The sequence below is a fragment of the Triturus cristatus genome, chromosome 4_2, assembly GCF_964204655.1.
Source record: "Triturus cristatus chromosome 4_2, aTriCri1.1, whole genome shotgun sequence".
NCBI classification, from domain to species: Eukaryota; Metazoa; Chordata; class Amphibia; order Caudata; family Salamandridae; genus Triturus; species Triturus cristatus.
The window spans coordinates 54087681-54107606 of record NC_140586.1 but is presented as its reverse complement, the minus strand read 5'-3'; the positions used below and the strand labels follow the sequence as shown (position 1 = coordinate 54107606).

General features: G+C 47.2%; 1 protein-coding gene across 7 annotated transcripts in view; it reads right to left on the bottom strand.

Annotated features, from left to right (window-relative positions):
* RFX1 (regulatory factor X1) overlaps nucleotides 1-19926 on the bottom strand; it is a 549504-nt gene that overhangs the window by 487920 nt on the left and 41658 nt on the right. For all 7 annotated transcript variants that reach the window (XM_085600474.1, XM_085600477.1, XM_085600480.1 and 4 more), the window contains one exon: nucleotides 3963-4221. In XM_085600474.1, the coding sequence (XP_085456600.1) occupies nucleotides 3963-4179 (217 nt within the window). In that variant the 5' untranslated portion in view covers nucleotides 4180-4221. The remainder of the gene's footprint in view (nucleotides 1-3962; nucleotides 4222-19926) is intronic.

Below are 19926 nucleotides of genomic sequence, written 5' to 3'. Positions count from 1 at the left end.
AGAACTTCCAAAGTCCCAAAGGGTTTGGTCCTGACTCGTTTCTAAGTGTCCCTAATCTTTAAATATCTAACCGCGACTTTCCCCATAGAAGCTAACGGGAGCTAGAGGCTGTGTTCTCACACTGCACACGGCCCCCGTGGGTCACCTGTGTCACTACCTTGGGTGGTTCCTTGGGGTCCCAGCGATTCTACAGGCTCTAGGCCTTGTGTCTAGTTAAGTCGTGGTTCTTATACCAGTATTTTAGTATATGGTTTGGCTTGCCCCTAGGGCCTGACGTGTATTTGTGCTATTCTACTGTACTATTTGAAATGTAACTTATGTGTTTTGACCTCTAGCCTCATAAAGAGTCTAGTAGGGTGTGTTTAGAAATAAATACATATATATTATATATATATACCTGGTGTGGTTGTCTTTCATTTAGCCATTCAAGAGGTTATAGACTGGTAAAACAAGCTGCTTTACCTTCCTTCAAGACTTAGCCTGAAGGCTGCTCTCCATAGGTACCACTAGGATACCTTTCAATAAAGGTTGTCTTTAACCTATCATCAATAAGGGGTTGTTTGGACTGGTACAGGGTGCCCACTATAATTAGTGGACAGCATATACCAGGACAACTTCTCAAATCCACATTATTAGAGCAAAACAAGCAGACACATGCATCAACCTTTTTTGCAAGCGCAAACGGTGCGTTTCGCAAAAATCGGCCAAAAAGGGCTTTTGCGATGCATCAAAGTGTAAGGCACTCGCAATTTAAGAAATCGCAATTTATTGCGATTTTTTAAATTGTGATTGCAGTTAAGGAATCGCAATTTGTGATTCCTTTAATGCAATGCAATAACCACTTTAAAAATAACGATTTCGCTATTTGGGGCCGCAAATTACCGAGCAATTGAACTGGTCGGTAATTTGCAAAAACTTTGAAAAATGCACTAAAGTGCATTTTTCAAAGTTTCATGTTGCACACACACATGCCCTTGGGGCATGTGTGTGTGCAACATGGGTGCACATCTCAATTCCAGGGGTGCAACAGGGTGTCCTTTTGACACCCTTGTACCCTTGAAATTGCATGCGCAATTTCCCATTCGTTTCTATGGGCATGTAGGCCCATAGGAATGAATGGGGAGCCACTCCTTAATTGTGACTCGCAATTAAGGAATGTTTAGGAATCGCTATTTTTATAGCGATTCCTACATGCATAGGCTTTTGCGAGTCCTTAATTGCGATTCTTTAATAATTGCAATTAAGGACTCGCAAAATCATACCTTGATGCATGTGCCGCTAAATGTTTTATCTACCGTACTGGTTTTTGCTCTGAAACCTGCTTGCAAAGGGCAAAGTACCTGAGTCGTATCCATCCACCCCAACAATATGTCTTATATTTGTCTACAACACACCTTTTGCAAGTTATTGATCAGACTGACTGGTCTGTTATTTCGTGGCAGACTTCGTCTTCCTTCTTAATAATAGGAATTATTTTGGCAACACGTTGTGAATTAGGCACGCTGTCACCTGACAATCTTATTGGAAAAAGGTTTATATAGGGACCCCATACGGTAACTTTAAAACAATATAAGTGCCCTGGAATCTAGACGGGTCCTGGGGCTTTCCCAGATTTCATGGACTCAATTGCTTTAATGGTGTCTATTATGGAAAACAATGGGACATCAGGGGCAGCTGGCCAAATAGCTGATTAGAGTTGAGTATCAGTAGAAGGTGTATTGGAAACCAGGTTATCATTGGAATATACATCTCTGAAATGTTTAACCCAAATATGGGGTTGTATGAAATGCTCAATTGTGCTATTACTAGTAAGACTGCCATGTGCTACAATTCTCCAAAATGCATTTAGAAAGTCTAACCAATTAGAATCCTTTCAATGCTGTCTTTTGTAATTAGATCTCGCTTCTCTGATTTCCTGCGTATTACGTGTTTTAATGGCTGTAATGAGAGAGGATTTTGTCTTCGGCACTCACTCATGTACCATGGAGTAGATTTAGATATTAGTGAATTGGGTGTTTTACTTCCTTTCCACAAATGATTTACAATGCCTTGAACACAGAAGAATGTAATGGGATGATAGGGATATTTTACATATGATAATCTGCACAAAGGGCTACAGTAGTGTAAAACAAATTGTGGATTTGAATAAGAGTGTCAGTGTTAAATCCTAGTCTGTGCCATTTGACTGACTTTCTGGTATTCCGGAGAGATAAACAAGAATTAAATAATTTGGAGACAAATAAAGAGTTAGAAAGCATACTGCCACTTGTTGTTAGGTGTAGCACATTGTGATCAGTGTCTGTTCTAGGTATAGCCTCCAATCCAATAAAATGATGCCACAATTCAACATCCAAAATGATGTAATCTATAATACTACAATAATTCTCTCTAGAATAAGACCTACCTGCGTTAGATTTCGAACGGCCATTGCAAGCGCATAAAGCATGTGAGAGGGTTATGGAAGCTAGTTGGTTAGCTGCTGACGACCAAGATTTAAACACAATCAATATCATCTGAGCCCATAGTGAATATACTATACACAAACCAAGGGCTACAATCAATTTTGACTAGATTCTTACAATAATGAGATACCTTACAGAAGCAGCTGTGAAACATTACGCACAAAGACCTACTCCTGCTCCTGACAACAAGAAGCTTTCATAACCTGGGATCTTGGCAGAGGCAATCCTTCGAACAGGACCAGCCTTCGAACATGTAAGCACTACCTAGATGCATCCGTAGGCCTCTGTTCAGAAGAGGCATCTGATGGGGACTTAGCTTTTAAGACATAGTCCTTGTCTGCTTCACTTATACAGAGTGCATGTATGATGGAGACTTGCAATTCAAAGTCGGGCTTACCTCGGGAGGTGTGTCATGAAGAGAGGCTTGAAACTGTGCATGTCTGAGAGACACTTTGTGCAGCATGTTTAAGGATACATAGTGAAGTGCCCATTTCAAAAGGTTTTGCTCTGAGCAGAACTTTTAGCGGACACCAGTTTACTGTCAGCAATGCCCTTCTTTAGGACATGGACTAATGTTAATCGAGCACTGAAGCCAGCACAAGTACAAACCACACAGCAGTTGCAACATGAATAAACATTGTTCAGTACTTGCTGCATGGTATGAATATGTTCTGCAGTTCCTTGGCCATACTTCCCTTACACCCTAGTCCCACTCCCACACCCGGAAGCTGCTCCTCTCCTGGTTATCACCCCAGACAATGCTGCTTTCCACACTTCCTTCCCCAAGTCATACTCTTCTTGCTGGTGATACCACAAGAGTTCAGCTCGTCTCCTTACTCTTAATACTCAATCTGCTCCTCTCTGCGATGCCAATCCTGGCTGCTATTTTACCCCAGCATAACTCCAACCAGACTGTTTCCTAACATGCTAATCCATGCCTGGTCTCCTCCTGCCACTGTCAGCAAATCTCGACTTTTTCCTTTCCCGGCACCCAAGCCCTGCAGTTCTCTCTTACTGAGTAATCCAATTTAAGAGATTTCCTGTTAAAATAACCTAATCCTTGCAGCTTCCATTCACTGTCTAACCAAGCCCTGTATGGCCTGCAAGTGCAACCAAATGGCTTCTGTTTCCTGTAACTGTAACTCAGTTCCTATTGTTTCCTGCCACTGAAATTCAATTTTTGTTGCTTTCTGCGACTGCCATCCAATGTAAGAGGTTTCCTGTTACAACAACCTAATCCTTGCAGTTCCTGGTCACTGAAATCCAACTGCTGCTCTTTCCTGTCTGTGTAATCCTCTTTCTCCTGTCCTCGTAAACCGTTCTTCTACCGTTTCTATCACTGTAACCCCATCACTGTGGTTTTCATGTCACTGTAATATAGTTCCAAGTCTTTCATGTTGCTGTAGCCTAAGTCTAGCCGCTTTCAGAGTGCAGTTTAGTTTCACTGAGATCCACTCTGAACTGAAAGGAGGATTAAGAAGGCCACATATGCATCCTTACCAGATACAGTCACCACGATGTACTGCTGTGGCACCGGGGAAGGAGTCTGTGGCCCAGACTGGGGCTGTGGGGACTGGATCTCGGACACAAACTGTTTCTGTGTCTGTATAGTCTGCAGCTCTGCGACATACTGCTGCTGTGGCTGTTGTGGCACCTGTGAAGCTGCTTGCGGCTGTTGTGCTGCTTGTAGTTCTGTCACATAGGCTGGGGTTGCCATGCCAACAGAAGGAACAGGGTGACATATGCGGTTTTAAACTTCCTGCCAAAAGAGAGAGAAGAAAAGAGATTACATCTTTGTCAAGGGCGCCCTATTCAGTGTAATATACATGTAGGGGCTGTCCTGAGAGCTGTAAGTTTCACAGACTTCACGAGCAGTTCACTACGAAAGTATCAAGCAGCTGGACCAGAAATCAGCAAAATGCAAGCACTGAATGTAGCTTTACTTACAGACTCAAGAGAACAGTAAACCAAACAGTCAGGGAACGGATGACTTTAGAGCTCCATAAGCACAGCACAAAATGCACACATCAGAGACCAGCGCTGTATGCAGGCACTAAAGAACTGACGTTGCATACAAGTGTATTCTTTAGTTGCTTAAATTCAATTACATTTCGACTGGAAGCTCTCAACAAAAGTTAAATGATAGTACACCCAACTGAGGGAGGGAAGAGGTTAAGATAAAGTTGTGTATGGAAAAAATGTGCGACTGTATAGAGAGAGTACTTAAATGATGAGCGCGGCTGGGTTAAAATCTGCGCATAACCGCAAAGCATCCTAAATTCCTCTTAACGCTCCCAAGGATAAAGAAGAAATGGCCACCCCACGTTTCAAAGAATTCTCTGGACTAACAAACCCCAAAAGTATGAGTAACCATCAGTCTTTATCCTGAGCAGAAACAATGATGTCCAAGAGTTCGTAAGGTATAGTTGTTGGAAACCTTCTTTAATTCCAAGTATTCATTTCGTATTTCATGAAAATCACATCCAGTAGTACATCGTTACAGTTTAGTTGGTACAATGGTTGATACAATCGCAGCCAGATGATAGATGTAGCTAACATGTGTTTCGTCATTGGGTCATCACCCACGACTTCCTCAGGGCTACAACAAGAACAAAACGTACCCAGTAAGTATCTACGATATAATGATTTTCAAAGGTTAGTCTAGTTAGGGTGTCAATAGAACCCACGAGAAATGAGTGCCGTGATTTCAGTTATTTTCAAAAACGAGAAAAAGTGAGGGGGAGGGGCAGTGTAAGGGGAAAAAAACTCAGATTTCTTAGAGGCTTTTCTGGAATTCAGCAATTTGCTGCTAATTTGCAACTAATCTAATTGATTCCAGAAACAGGTCAAAACCACAGACATTAATTTTCTTGAATTTAGCAATTTGTTAACAGGCAATGATCAGCTGATGTCAAAGCTTGAACGGGCTGATACCAGCAAAAGTGGAACGAGAGTGGAGTTAAGCGGTTGGTATTAAATATTTTGTGGACAAAGCACATATTTAAACACACACTTTTGTTTAATAGATAGCCAATGTGAACTTTTTAAGGCTGGGGAGATATTTCCTCACCTAGATAGAGTACCAGTATATTGCCATTGATGCTGTCAACATACCATGGCTGCCCCGTATGTCAAAAAACACCCTCAGTATGTCAGGCCAGATTTTCTCTTGGGTGCCTCTCCTCCTTCACATGACACTGTTGCTCTTCCTTAGGACAACGATTACATCTAATATGCCAGCACCAGTATTTTGCCATTAGTCGCCCTATAGTACAAGAATTACCCTTTAAATCCAAGGCCTAAATTTTGCCAAGTTTGCCCTCCCTTAAGCTAAAATGTACCTCCAATAAGCCAGAGCCAGCAGTTTTCCCTTGGTACCTCCTTAAATTCAGAAATTCATATATAGTATGCCATTGCCAGGGGGCAGGTGACTCAAAAGGACAATGCACTCCTCACTCATTCTAATTCACTCACATTCATATTCATATTCAACCACACACGTAATCATACTGACACACTTACTCACAAAGACACACACTTTCACTCTCACTTTCACAATTCCTCACTCGTTATTACTCACTCCTACTACCTCAGTAACTCCCTCTACCACACTCACTCCCTCTTTAGGTCTCGCCTGACCCAGCGCATGCGCTGGTCTGGCGAGACTTATTGAGAGGGCTCCAAAAAGTGCTACCAGGCCAGCCTAGAGCTACAGTGCATGTGCGCGGGCGCGTGCGCGCCGTGCTTTGCCGCGATTACTTTCACTTTCGCGGCCTCGCTGCCGCTTTGATGTTTGATCGCGAACGGGATCGCGATCACTTTCACTTTCGCGGCCGCTTGGCATAGCCAATAGGTCTTGCTTTTGGGACCTTATAAGTATTTAGTTATGCAACTGTTGCATGGCTAAACACTTATAAGGTCCCAAAGGCGAGATCTATTGGCTATGCCAATGCTTGTTTTCACTTATGCTCACCTTCACTAGGTCTCAATCACACACATAATAATAATAATCCACATTTTTAAAGCGCGAACAATCACCCGTTAAGGGTCTCTAGGCGCCGGGGGCCGTCAGGAAGATTAAGCAAGCTATTGCCCAGAGTCAAATGGTGCTGGGCTAATCTGCCGCCGGCGCCGGGGACCGAACCGTGATCCCCAGTTTCCGGAGCCAGTTGCCCTGGCCGCGACGCCACACACATACATTCACTCTCACTCACACACACTCACAGCCAAAAACACACTTACTCACACTCTCAGGTACCCACTCGCTCACACACAAAAACATAAACTCACTCAGAAACACACTCACTCTCACACACCCAGAGAGCAACAACGTTGGATTTTTTTACTCCCACTAATTCATGTGCTGGTGATTCCTCCATTGAAACAGCAGGATAGGAATCCGGTGCAGGACATGAGAACCAGCATTGCATGAGTCTCAGGCTGGAAGCTAGAAGCCGGACAGCTGGTAAGGCAGTAATCTCAAACCTCTCAGAAGCTGGAACAAGCATCTGCAATGCAATAGGTCTCACATTTACGCAAGTTTAAGCTATTGGCATCGTAAATGACAATGCCTTTTATTTATGTTTTAAAAACGAAAACAAAAATAAAAGGCATTGTCATTTGCAATGTCAATAGCTCAAACTCGCGTAAATGCGAGACCTACTACATTGCAAATGCTTGTTATAGAGGGAGATGGGAGATGTGGGGGGTGGGGTGCGTACAACAGCGTCTCTTTGCTTCTTTCCTTTTAAAGGTGTTATGTGGGTTTGCTTTTTCACTAATAAGAATGTTTGATTTTTGCATTCATCGACTGGGGAAACGCAAAGGCCTTTGAAGTGAAAATAAAAGTAAAGATAGACAGATAGATAGTATCAGTATACAAATACGTATATAGGCATACATATAAACAGCCATGCTTATATATACATATACACACAAGCACACACGCAGGTTTGTGAAATACAAATCTGAACATTGCAGTGAAATAAAATCTCAGTCTTTAAAATTGTAAAACATCTATTTAAGTCATCTTATAACCCTGCCCAAATCAACGTAACATGTCGCTCTATGGTTCAACTGGGAAGCAGCAGTGGGCAAACTGGGCTGCTCTTGCAGGCATGCAGGGGTTAATATGCAAGGCAACACACCAATATCCCTAGCAAAACCTGCTGCATGGAATGGCTGCCTTGATTTACAATGAAAATCAGGAAATGAAGTTGCAATTCTGAGACTGCCAGCCACACCTCCAACAGTTCCTCCAATTAATTTTACAGGAGGCAAAGTTCTTGAAAATTACTAGGAGATCAAGTGCACAGAAGCAACGCCCGTACCCCCAGCGTGTTCAAGACTCTTACTGTAATATTCCTAATTGACACAAATGACACCTTGAAGATGTGGGTGCAGATAATAACCTTAGAATTCACAGGAAACCGACAATCAGACAATCAAAGAGATCGACAGGCAGATGTTGTTAAATTGCAAAATATTCCTTGGAGTTCCTACTATTCAGGGGTGGCCAGAAAGGCTCAGTATTTCAAGAGTGTACATCTATTGGGCAAAGTTATTCCCACAATTATAAAATATGTGTACTCCCGTACGTAGAATGAAAGGGAGAGGACACGGAAATGCAGGCATGCATTCCCCTACAGAAAATGCTCATGAGATATGGAAATGTATATACGTGAATTTATACACATGAACCATATTCATTTATCCACATGCACAATATATAGCAGTTTATGCCTTTACATGTACACATATAGCTTTGAATGTATATTTTCTCGACAGATAAGCTACATCTGACTCAGAACTTTAAAAACCAGACGTCGTGAATGTGTGAACAGCTCCAGCGTCGACCAGCTTTGCGGTCTCTCCCACGCGGAACCATACCCTCGCACTGCCCTGTCTGCACTGCATCCCGAAAGGGCATCCTGACCAAATAACTATTTATTTTTGTTTCCACTCACAAGCCTTCTTATGGGAAGGGGGTATGAGTTCCTCGGGAAAGGCAGGGGTAGAGGGATTTTGGCACCCTTCACCGTGACTTTCCAAACACGTGCAACGAAAAGCAGACATGTCAGTCAGGCAACAGCAAGCCTCTGTTTAATAATAGGAACCCTGCTATTGATCTTTTGGTAACAATTCTAGTCATCCCTTCCAAAATAAAGAAACACGCTGGGAGTTCAGGTTTCGAGTGCAAAAAAATATGTAACCAAAATTGCATGCACGGAAATAAACAGAGCGCATGAACCCTTTTTTGCCACTTCGCGAAGCAGGGCATTTGTCGTGTTTAAGGAAGGACTGTACGTATTTCACAGAACACTACAGTGAAAATAAATACAAAACGCGAGCACTTATGATCAGTGCTGGGCCACAAACAACCGGTTGGTATTTTAAATGGATTTAATTTGGAAGTCATTAGGCGGATTGGTGGGTAGATATGTGTCCAGCCCTACTCGGGGACAGGAGGTGTGCACGCGTACGGAGTGTACATCTCCTGTCCCCCTTCGGCACAGAAAGTGAAAGCGCGCCATGCGGGCCCTACGCGGGGACAGGAGCTGAGCACGTGTACGGAGTGCACATCTCCTGTCCGTACGCGTGCACATCTCCTGTCCCCCTTCGGCAGAGAAACCGACGGCAATAGATCTCACCGAGGCGAGCAACGCATGCGCTGCGTCGCTAGGCGAGACCTAAAAAGGCTCAGGACCCCGCTCCTGCTGCTCAGTGTGGATTCTCACTGGATACAGAGATGCACTGATGAGCCACATATTAGCAGTAATACTGTGCTCTCTGAGGTATGCACAGCATGTCTACTAAATACAATGGACTATCATACCTGCCAACTTGAAGAACATTCTCACCCTGTAAGGAGGTGGGGGGCGGGGTCAACAAGTGATTTTGAACAATTTCCACAGTTTACGGACAGACTGAGGACATCAGTGAACCCAACTATATAGACAATGCACATTAGTCTTGATGAAGTTCAAATATATGGAGCAAAATGCAGTGCCTGATTGATTTGTGTAAACGTTTAACTACTGAACTGTAATTGAAAAACAAATGAAAGATCATCATAATATAAGTATCCCAATGAGTTATTTTGGAAATTTGAATTGCTGTGTTTTGGAACCTCAAACTGATGCAGTAAAACCTGAAGTTATTTTGAAAATTCGAGTTGATTGGTACAAGTTGAGAAGGTCATAAAGCATTGCTAGAATAGTGTGCAATAATGCCACTCAATGTGCATTGTGTTTGTGAGTGGTTACAAACATATATGAGCTATCATGTGATGATGAAACAAACATAACACTGCTTGTCAACACTGCTTTGCGTCATCTTCTTACTCTGGCCACACTAGGCCTCTCGCTTGGTGACGTTGCCAGTTCAAGCAACTTCTACACACAGGCTCCGAGCATGAGTTGATGTGGTTCCTTCTACATCTGATGCCCTGCAAACAGTGGAGCACTGCTCGCTCTACACAAGTAGCACAGCTGACCTAATGCTGCAGTGGAGATTTGAGGCTCTCAAATGCGTTCTCAAACTGCATTTGACTTAGTAGTAATGAACCAACACCACCCTGGTGTTCACAGTATAGGGTGGGGTGGGTAGAGTTCAATCTGTACACAAATCTCTCAATGGTTTTAAGCTAGGTAACAGAGCCATGCTATTGACAACTATATGTCAAAAAGGTCTATGTGCAATACCACATAATGTAGCAATCGATGCCTGCCACATTTCAGTCAAATAGCAAATTAGGGAATCTAACCATTTGACGACATTGCTGAGCTCATCTACCCTCCGACTAATCATTCAGAATTGTTCCCTCATGTTGGTCCTTTCTTAAATGACTACTGACTATTGGTTGCTGTCATTGTCCAGGACACACAGATGATTCTCTGAGAGGGTTCAGCTGACAAATCTAATGCAGCAGTCAAGGGTGTTGATGGTGTGGGTTTCTAGGAAAGACCCGTTTCTAGGAGTGATGATAGTGCCACAGCTGTAGTGGTTTCAGCATACTCTCTTGTCCCTCCTGTTGGGTTAACATTCTATCTCACTGGCATACTTCAGTGTCTCATGAACATAAGACTTGTAGGATCAAAGAGAAAGGAGATGGGGAGTGAAAAGCAGTTTTCAGGTATACACTATGCCTGTGTTAATTTGAAAGTCTTCCACTCATGTCTGAGTTAAATGAGACATATTTACTGACAAAAAGGCACATTATGCACCTGGGTGGAATTTGCCATGTATTCATTCATAAGGTATGGTGCACTATTATCTCAGAACTTATGTTTGCATTGCACAAATGTAAGGGACATTCTGAAAGGTACTCTTCATGATACGGGTGGGTGGTGGATTAATGCCGGGTACCACACCTGTTGCTGGTGAATCCCCAGTCTACCAGAATTACAGTCATGATTATTACGACTTTTCTCATCTATGTATCCCTCTTTCTGAGTTATGTGTGCTAATCAATCAAAAGCGAGAGTGTCTGATTAACTTGCAGAGTAGAAATAAATAAAAAAAAAGGCCACCAGGTCATTTTCTGTTAATTGTTTATTCTAGAACATTCAACAACAATGACTAATGTTTAAAAAGCGGAGCACATGGTGTTAAGAAGATAATAACCTTCACACCAGCAGGGCGGGACTGAAAACTGCTGCAGCGCTTTTGTTATAGTAGGATGGTTTTCCAGCACTGCTGCAAAACCGGCCCCCAGTAAGCGCCCCCACCTGTCCAAAACTGGCCTCCGCCCTTCCGACCCACGGGGAAAACGCCCGGTGCCAGCTACGGCCAGTCTGGTCCAGCACACCAGGCGAGAAGATAGGCCATGCAGAACTGCACCACCCACTTTATTTGAAGGATACGGTGAAAGGCATTCATCCTTCCCTTGTTGAGCCTATCGAACAAGTTACTTACCTTCGGTAACGATGTATCTGTAAGAAACATTAGTTAGTTAGATTCCTCACCTTAGAATATCCCCAGGCGTCAGACTGGATCCCGAAGATTTTTCGTCAGCAATACCCCTTGCGCGTCGCTAGGCGTCGTCTGCGGCTCCGCGTCCGTCGTCGGCGTCGTGCGTCGGAGTGACGTCGTCGGAGTACTTAGACGCCGCCCTCGCGCGCTGACGTCAGTTCTTGTACATAGCTTTCCGCGCCAGGAACGCAGAGCCAAGTAAGAGACCGACACTGGTGCCAAAATAAAATCTAAGGGCCTGAAAAGGATAACCTTAACCCTAGATGTCAGTTCGCAGAATGGGGAGGATGGGTGGGTCGGTGAGGAATCTAACTAACTAATGTTTCTTACAGATACATCGTTACCGAAGGTAAGTAACTTGTTCATCTGAAAGAAACACGTTAGTTAGATTCCTCACCTTAGAATAGATACCCAAGCAATACCATCCCCGGTGGTGGGTCTGCGAACCAAGATCACACCAGAAAGTCCTGGAGGACAGAACGGCCAAAGAAGCCATCCCTCCGGACTTGGCTGTCAAGGCAATAATGCCTGGCAAACGTGTGTAGCGAAGCCCACGTCGCCGCCTGACAGATGTCCTGCAAAGGGACACCCCGTCCCAAATCAGTAGTAGCCGCTGTTGCCCGAGTAGAATGGGCGCGGAGCCCAACAGGAGGGTCCTTTTTTGCCAAGGAATAACAAATTTTGATGCACAAAACGACCCACCGAGAGATGGTCCGTTTGTGCACAGCTTTCCCCTTCTTAGCACCCACGTATCCAACGAAAAGTTGGTCGTCCACCCGGAACTGCTTTGTGCGGTCCAGATAAAAGGAGAGCGCACGTTTTGGGTCCAGACGGTGGAGCCTCTCTTCCTCTTTGGAAGGATGCGGAGGCGGAAAGAAGGTGGGCAAGGTGACAGACTGCCCAAGATGAAAGGGGGTCACCACTTTCGGAAGAAAGGAGGGACGAGGCCGAAGGACAACCTTGTCCGTATGAACAGAGAGAAAAGGAGGCTTGGAAGATAAAGCCTGGAGCTCACTCACCCGTCTAGCCGAGATGATGGCTACCAGAAAAGCAGTCTTAAGCGTCAGCAGACGAAGAGGACAATTATGAAGAGGCTCAAAGGGAGCGCACATTAGAAATGTGAGAACAAGATTCAAGTCCCACTGAGGCATTACAAAAGGGACAGGAGGGAACGTGTGAGTAATGCCTTTTAGAAAGCGTGTAACTACAGGGGACTTGAAAAGAGAAGGCTGATCAGGAAGCCGTAGGAAGGCAGAGATAGCAGCAAGATAACCTTTCAAGGTGCCCAGGGCAGAGCCCTGCCGGGCCAAAGAAAGAAGAAAGAGGAGAACCTCAGAAAGAGGGGCGGAAAGGGGATCCACAGCCTTTGCTGTGCACCATGCCACAAATTTGTTCCACCGGCAGGCGTATACCGTCTTTGTGGAGGGACGCCTGGCTGCCAGAATGATATCACAGACTTCAGGAGGCAAGTCAAATGGCATCAACTGCCGCCGCTCAATCTCCACGCATGGAGGTGGAGGCTGGACAGGTTCGGGTGGAGGACCGTCCCCTGCTGCTGCGACAGAAGATCCTCCCGAAGGGGCAGACGTATCGGAGGATCGGTCAACATACTGAGTAGCTCGGGATACCAGTACCTTCGTGCCCAATCCGGAGCCACCAAGATGACTTGGGCCCGGTCGCGCTTGATCTTCTTCAGCACTCTGGGCAGAAGTGGTATAGGCGGAAAGGCGTACAACAAACCGCAACTCCACTCGCGACGAAAAGCGTCGCCGAGTGAGTGCCGCCTTGGAAATTCCAACGCGCAGAACTGCTGACATTGCGCGTTGTCGTCGGTGGCGAATAGATCTAACCAAGGCTCTCCCCACTGCTGAAAGAGACCTTGTGCCACCTCGGAGTTCAGACGACATTCGTGATCCATCATGCACCGGCGGCTGAGTTCGTCTGCTCTGGCGTTCAGAGAGCCCGCCAGATGTTGAACCACCAGGGTGACGCCCTGGTGTTCCAGCCATGTCCAGAGGCGCAGAGCCTCCTGACAAAGGGTCCACGACCCCACCCCGCCCTGTTTGTTGCAATACCACATGGCGGTGGTGTTGTCCGTGAACACCTGCACGACACTTCCCCTGACAGAGGGAAGGAAGGCTTTCAGTGCAAGTCGGATCGCTCTCAACTCCAACAAGTTGATGTGGAGGCGAGACTCCGCCGGAGACCAGAGGCCTCTGATCTCCGCCTCTCCGATATGGCCACCCCATCCCAGGAGGGACGCATCCGTCACTACGACATGCTCCGGTTGGGGAAGGGAGAGGCTCTTGCCCGCGACCCAATCGCGGTCCGTGAGCCACCACTGCAACTGCTGTGCAGTGCCCTCTGAGATCAAGACACGGTCGGACAGGTTGCCGTGATGCTGGGCCCACTGAAACTTCAGGTCCCACTGCAGAGCCCGCATGCGCCGCCTGGCGTGATGCACTAGTAGGATGCAGGAGGCCATCAGCCCCAGAAGCCGCAACACTAGCCTGACCGAAACCCAGGATAGAGGCCGAAAGATGGGAAGCAGGGCCTGAATATCCCGGACCCGCTGTTCCGGCGGATAGACCCGGAACTGCGCCGAATCGAGAACCGCTCCGATGAAGAGGAGCTGTTGAGAGGGACTCAGGTGTGACTTCGGCACGTTGATGGAAAACCCCAGCAAATGCAGGAGATCCGCCGTAGTCTGGAGGTGGGAGACGACTGCCTGGGGCGAGCCCGCCTTCAACAACCAGTCGTCGAGATAGGGGAAGACTGGAACCCCTGATCTGCGCAGATGAGCTGCGACCACCGCCATCACTTTCGTGAACACCCGAGGGGCACTGGTGAGGCCGAAGGGGAGCACGGTGAGCTGAAAATCCTCCTGGCCCACCGTGAACCGCAGGTAACGCCGGTGGGCCGGCAGGACGGGGATGTGGAAATATGCGTCCTGCAAGTCCAACGCTACCATCCCTTCTCCAGGGTCGAGGGCAGCTAGAACCTGAGCCAACGTCAACATTTTGAACCGCTCCTTCCGGAGGAAGGCATTGACGTTCCGGAGGTCCAAGATAGGGCGTAGGCCCCCTTTGCCCTTCTTGGGAACCAGAAAGTAGTGGGAATAACAACCACGACCTACTTCTGGGCTCGGAACGCGCTCGACGGCCCCCTTGGCCAAGTGGGCCGGAACTTCCTCGTGGAGAAGATTCAAATGATCCCCCGAGATACGGTGGTGCTGCGGTGGCATGGCTGGAGGGGTCGTCTCGAAGGGGAGGGAGTAGCCCCTTCGGACGATTTGCAGCACCCACCTGTCCGATGTGATGGACCGCCAGTGGAGCAGGTGATGGCGAACTCTGCCGTCCACTGGCGTGGAATGGGCCTGAAAGCTCGGACTAGGAAGGCTTTGAGGCGGACGCTGCCGGGGTGGATGTGGGCTGACCGCGTCGTCCTCCGGAACCGCCTCGGCGGAAACCACGTCCGCGACCGCGCGCAGGTTGGTTCTGTGGCTGGTGGCTAGGCGTACGTGAGGAGGCACCCCTTCCTTGGCCACGAAAGGGGCGAAAGGCGGAAGTTTGCGACCGCGGGGCCGAGAGGCCCAAGGACTTGGCCGTAGCCCGGGAGTCCTTAAAGCGATTCAGCGCACTGTCCGCTTTCTCACCAAAAAGGCGAGTGCCATCAAAGGGCATGTCCATGAGAGTGCTCTGGACATCCCCCGAAAAAGACGTGGACCGCAGCCAGGCGTGACGTCTAAGCGCCACCGTGGTAGAAATCGCCCTACCCAGCGAGTCCGTAGTGTCTAGCCCACATCTGATAGCATGTCGCGCTGCATCCCTCCCATCGGCCACAGCCTGGGTAAGTCGTGTCTGGGCCTCCTCCGGACACAGGGGCAGCACGTCCTCCACCGTATCCCACAGAGAGTGGGAATAACGGTCCAAAAGACAGGCGGCGTTCAAGGACCGCAGGCCCAAACTAAGGGAGGAGAACAGCTTTTTGCCAAACTGTTCCAGTCTCTTGGAATCCCGGTCCGGCGGAGCGGTCGGGAAGGAGGATTGGGAGGTAGAAACCTGGATAACCAGGCTCTCGGGGGTGGGGTGTTGGGACAGAAAACTGGGGTCGCCCGGAGCAGGGCGGTGGCGCCTGGCAACGTTCCTGTCCACAGGAGGAACTGTGGAGGGCTTGGACCAGGTGCCCTGCAGAACGTCAATGAGGGCCTCATTGAATTGCAGCAGAGGCTCAGTGGAGCTTGCTGCAGACTGAAGCACCTCAGTGAGGACGTTAGTCCTCACAGCCACGGCAGGCAGCTCGAGCCCAAGGGCTGCGGCCGCCTTGCGCAGCACCACAGAGAAAGCAGCACCCTCCTCCGAAGCCACAGTCGGAGGAGAGATGAATCCAGTGTCTGGTGAGGTATCCAGACCACTGGCCTCCCCCAGTTCATCTGCCCAGTCGTGTGACAGCTGAGCCTGAACAGCCATAGGGTCCTCGGACCCCTCCCAGTCGCCCCCGTCATCCGATTCCTGGTAAACAGGAGGAAGGATCGGAGCCGGACGGTAGACATAATGTGTCTCTAACGGCGCCGGGTCCGGAGCGGGGCTGAACTGGGGCTCGACGCCGAGCGGAGCCGGCGTCGGAGGTGGAACCGGTGTCGACGCCGGCGGAGGAGGCGTGACGAGGTCGACCGGCGTCGGCGGGGACGAGTCCCGCGGGCACTTGCGGCGTCGAGGCCGGAGCCGCCGGCATGCAAGGTTGCCCAGTCGGGTCCGCGGGGCCCGAAGGCGCGCCAGCGAGCATCGACGGCGGAGCCAGGTTCCTCATGGCCGAGAGGAAGGCACTGACTTCCGCCGGCGTCGCGTCAGTCCCAGGGACCGGCGGGTATGGGGACTTGCGCGGCGCCTGCGGCTCCGCTGGTGCCGCGGGGGTGGAACCACCCTGACCCTCGGCCGAGTCGCGCGACCGGCGAGGGGAGTCCGAAGAGCGGTGTCGCCTCTTGGACTTCTTGGAGTGCTTCGACTTACCCGAAGACTTGGAGCCAGACGATCGATGATGACGTCGGCTGCGGCCGAGTGGCGAAGCTCGAGAAGCTTACGGGACCGATCCCGTCTAGCCTTCGAGGTCAGGGCCTTGCAGTCCGAACACGACTCCGCGTCGTGGTCGAGGCCCAAACAGTAAAGGCACCGGCGGTGATGATCCGTAACCGGCATCAAGCGGTTGCAGTCAGCACAGGCTTTAAAACCAGGCATCCTACCGGCACCGGAGTCGATCGACAAGATCAAAAAGGATCAAAAAACTTAGTCAAAAAAGACTAAAAGGGGTAGCTCTCCCGGATCTGCACTTACTGGCGCGGAAAAAAGAAGAACTGACGTCAGCGCGCGAGGGCGGCGTCTAAGTACTCCGACGACGTCATTCCGGCGCACGACGCCGACGACGGACGCGGAGCCGCAGACGACGCCTAGCGACTTGCAAGGGGTATTGCTGACGAAAAATCTTCCGGATCCAGTCTGACGCCTGGGGATATTCTAAGGTGAGGAATCTAACTAACGTGTTTCTTTCAGATAGCCCAGTTGGCCTCACAAGATGAGAACAGCAGGGTTCACTATTATATTATACACAAGCCATACTGTTCAAACAGATATAGGGGTGAACAACTCTAAAACCCAAATTAGGCATTCTTTTCTCTTATATTCTAAAATTAGTTTAGTGAATAAATCGAAGTATAGGAATAAGGGTAGGTTTGCTATAAAAACAAACAGCAAATATGTGAGAGTTTGTCTTGGTATTTGTGTTTTAGTAAAGGTTGCAGCTGCCATTCCATTTGTGTTTATTGTGGTTACAATTCATATTGCGTGCACTAGGATTGGGATTTGATTTTAAAATTATTTAAAATGAATCGTATGTTTCCTGGTGCTTTTAAGCCAGGCATTTCTTAATGAAAGAGGGTTTGGAGGTTCCTCTAAATGTCCTTGTTATGGCTCGTGGAATTGATTGTTACCTGAAACACATCGACCTCAAGTATTGTTCAGAGGGTTGTGGAGTGGTTTCAGTTCCACTGATTTTCGGTCTTGGATTGGCACACTGACTGAGTCCTTAGTGCCAGGGGGGTCTAGAAAACCGAACTCTGTGTTCTGAAGTAGTCTAAAAAACGTATAATTACTTTTGCTAATAACTGGATGTCATACCACCTGCTACAAAAAAAGATCAACATTATCAGTGACTCACCCCTCCACCAGTACCTCGCGTTAAGTGTTACTAAACTTCTTTTTTTCTCCTCCATCTTCTATCATCATGAGACTCCTGACTTGACATGTTAGTATTTGGAAGTTTGCAGACTAGTGGACAACTCCTGCACTTTCCTAGATTGCTGCTGGTTAATTTCCTTGTTATACTGGGTCATCAACATCAACATCTGCTGATGCAATAAATATTGGCAATTTGCAACAGAATCTGAAAGGCTATTGGAATTCCTTTTTGTTTTTTTTAATGCCCTTAAGTATTACACACTAAATGTGCAGTTTCCAAACAGCTACATTTTACATACATACTTCAGGGCCTTAGTAGCAGTGCACTTAGGAGACACAAGGATACCAGTCCAAACGCTAAGCAGCCTGCATGCACCAATAGCAGCATACTTTTAAGGACCCAGAAAGAATCACCAGATCAACATAGCTTGCATGCCAGTGCACATTGCAGGTGCTCAGGGTAAAACCCTTTGCAGGAACTAAACAGCCCACTTTGTTTTTACCTACTTTAGCCAACTTATTACACTCTAAAATCAGGACAAGCAGTTAGCACCAACACTGGCATACTTTATAGGCAACAAAATCAGCAAACACTGTAGCTACAAGAACAGTGTCCCTTGGAAGAAGTAACATCACACTACTGCGGTTTAAGCTATGTTCAGGCTTCAGCAAAGGAAAAAGTCACTCCTCTGTAACTTGAACTTCAAATGTCTACAGGTGAACGAATTACTACTCTCCTTCTTTGCCATTATTTAAAGAACGGCTCCCCAGTATATGGTAAGGGACTAAAATTCAGACCAGTCAGATTTAAAAAACATCAGAAGCACAATCCCTAACCAGCACCACTTCATTCCTCTCCTCATTTAAAACTTAAGAGTCACTGGAACTACTTCCAACTTGTCACACAGCTCTTAGAGTTAGAATAACGCATTCTAGGACAAGAAAGACAACAGAAAATGGCCAAGGAAAAGCAAGAGTATAGAGTGGTCATTTGACCAAACCGCAAAGTGTGGGTCAACTGTAACAGGCAACAATAATTTATTCGCCACACAGATTAAGCAGGGTAAGAATATTTAAGTCCAGTAATAAAGACACTGACAGAAAATGCCTTGTAGAGGTAACGTACCTACATCGTGCTTCATGCTGATGTGTTGTGAAAGTATTCAATGACTTCCACAGGGGATTTTGCAGATCTCAACCATGTGAAAGTTAGTGGGGCTAGGTGTACGAGCACTGCATTTCGTATAATGACACGCAGTACAGTCATTTGTTTAGTGCTTTGGATAATGTTGCCCTCAAGTAACTTAACTTTTACTGTAAGGTGGTAATGATCTTTCTCATTACCACCTTCTCCCCAGGCATATATAATAGCCACTAACAATTTCAAAAAAAGTTTTCTGCCTGCTTCACAAAAAACAGGTTTGCAGGTTGGCCTAATGTCAGTAGAGAACAGAATTTAGAATTCACTGCAGTTTGCAAGCAGAAGGATCGAAGATATATCAGTTCAAACCATTTGGATATTTTCTTTTATGTGTGAACATCTCAACCCAGCAGATAAACGTCAGCATGAACCCCTCTGCTGTCGGATGAGAGGTTTAAAGTCAAGTCTACAGATTTATGGTGTCTGGTGGAGAATAAAGAGTTTGACAGGAGAGGTGTTTGGATGCGGCGCTACCAGGAAGGAATCAATGCTTTACCCCCCTCTAGTCCTTTGGGGTCGGGGGACTACGGGGGAATAACGACGACATATTAGAAGTTCATCTTTTTGGGTGCAAGGTGAACACTAATTGTTCTGGGCATGTGCCAGCACTGCACATAGAAGGGAGACTTTAAGAAGCCAAGAGTCGTTTGCTGTTTGTCTTCCCGAACAGAAAACCTTTCTCCAAGTAATTCTGATAAAGGCTCCCTAGAGGGTCAATCAGGATTATGTCCCTTTTGCTGCAGTACGATGATAATCAGCCACTTTGATCTGGAACCATGTGCACCATATGTTGCACTCTGCTACTCCCAATATATGCAATAGCGCAGCCTCTACTGCCCAAATCAGGGCCCTGATTGCAGCCAAAGGCATAAAATGGGCGCCAATAATAACCTCCATAACCGGGCCTGCCATCGGGAGTATCTGTTGTCAATTACTCACTAATGAGCTGTTCATGAACCACTGATACATTGGTACTATGGTATGGCCTACGAAGGTATATAATAGTATGGTCTGTAACTGTATAGTATGGCGTGGTCGGTCACTGTATGGTATGGTTTGT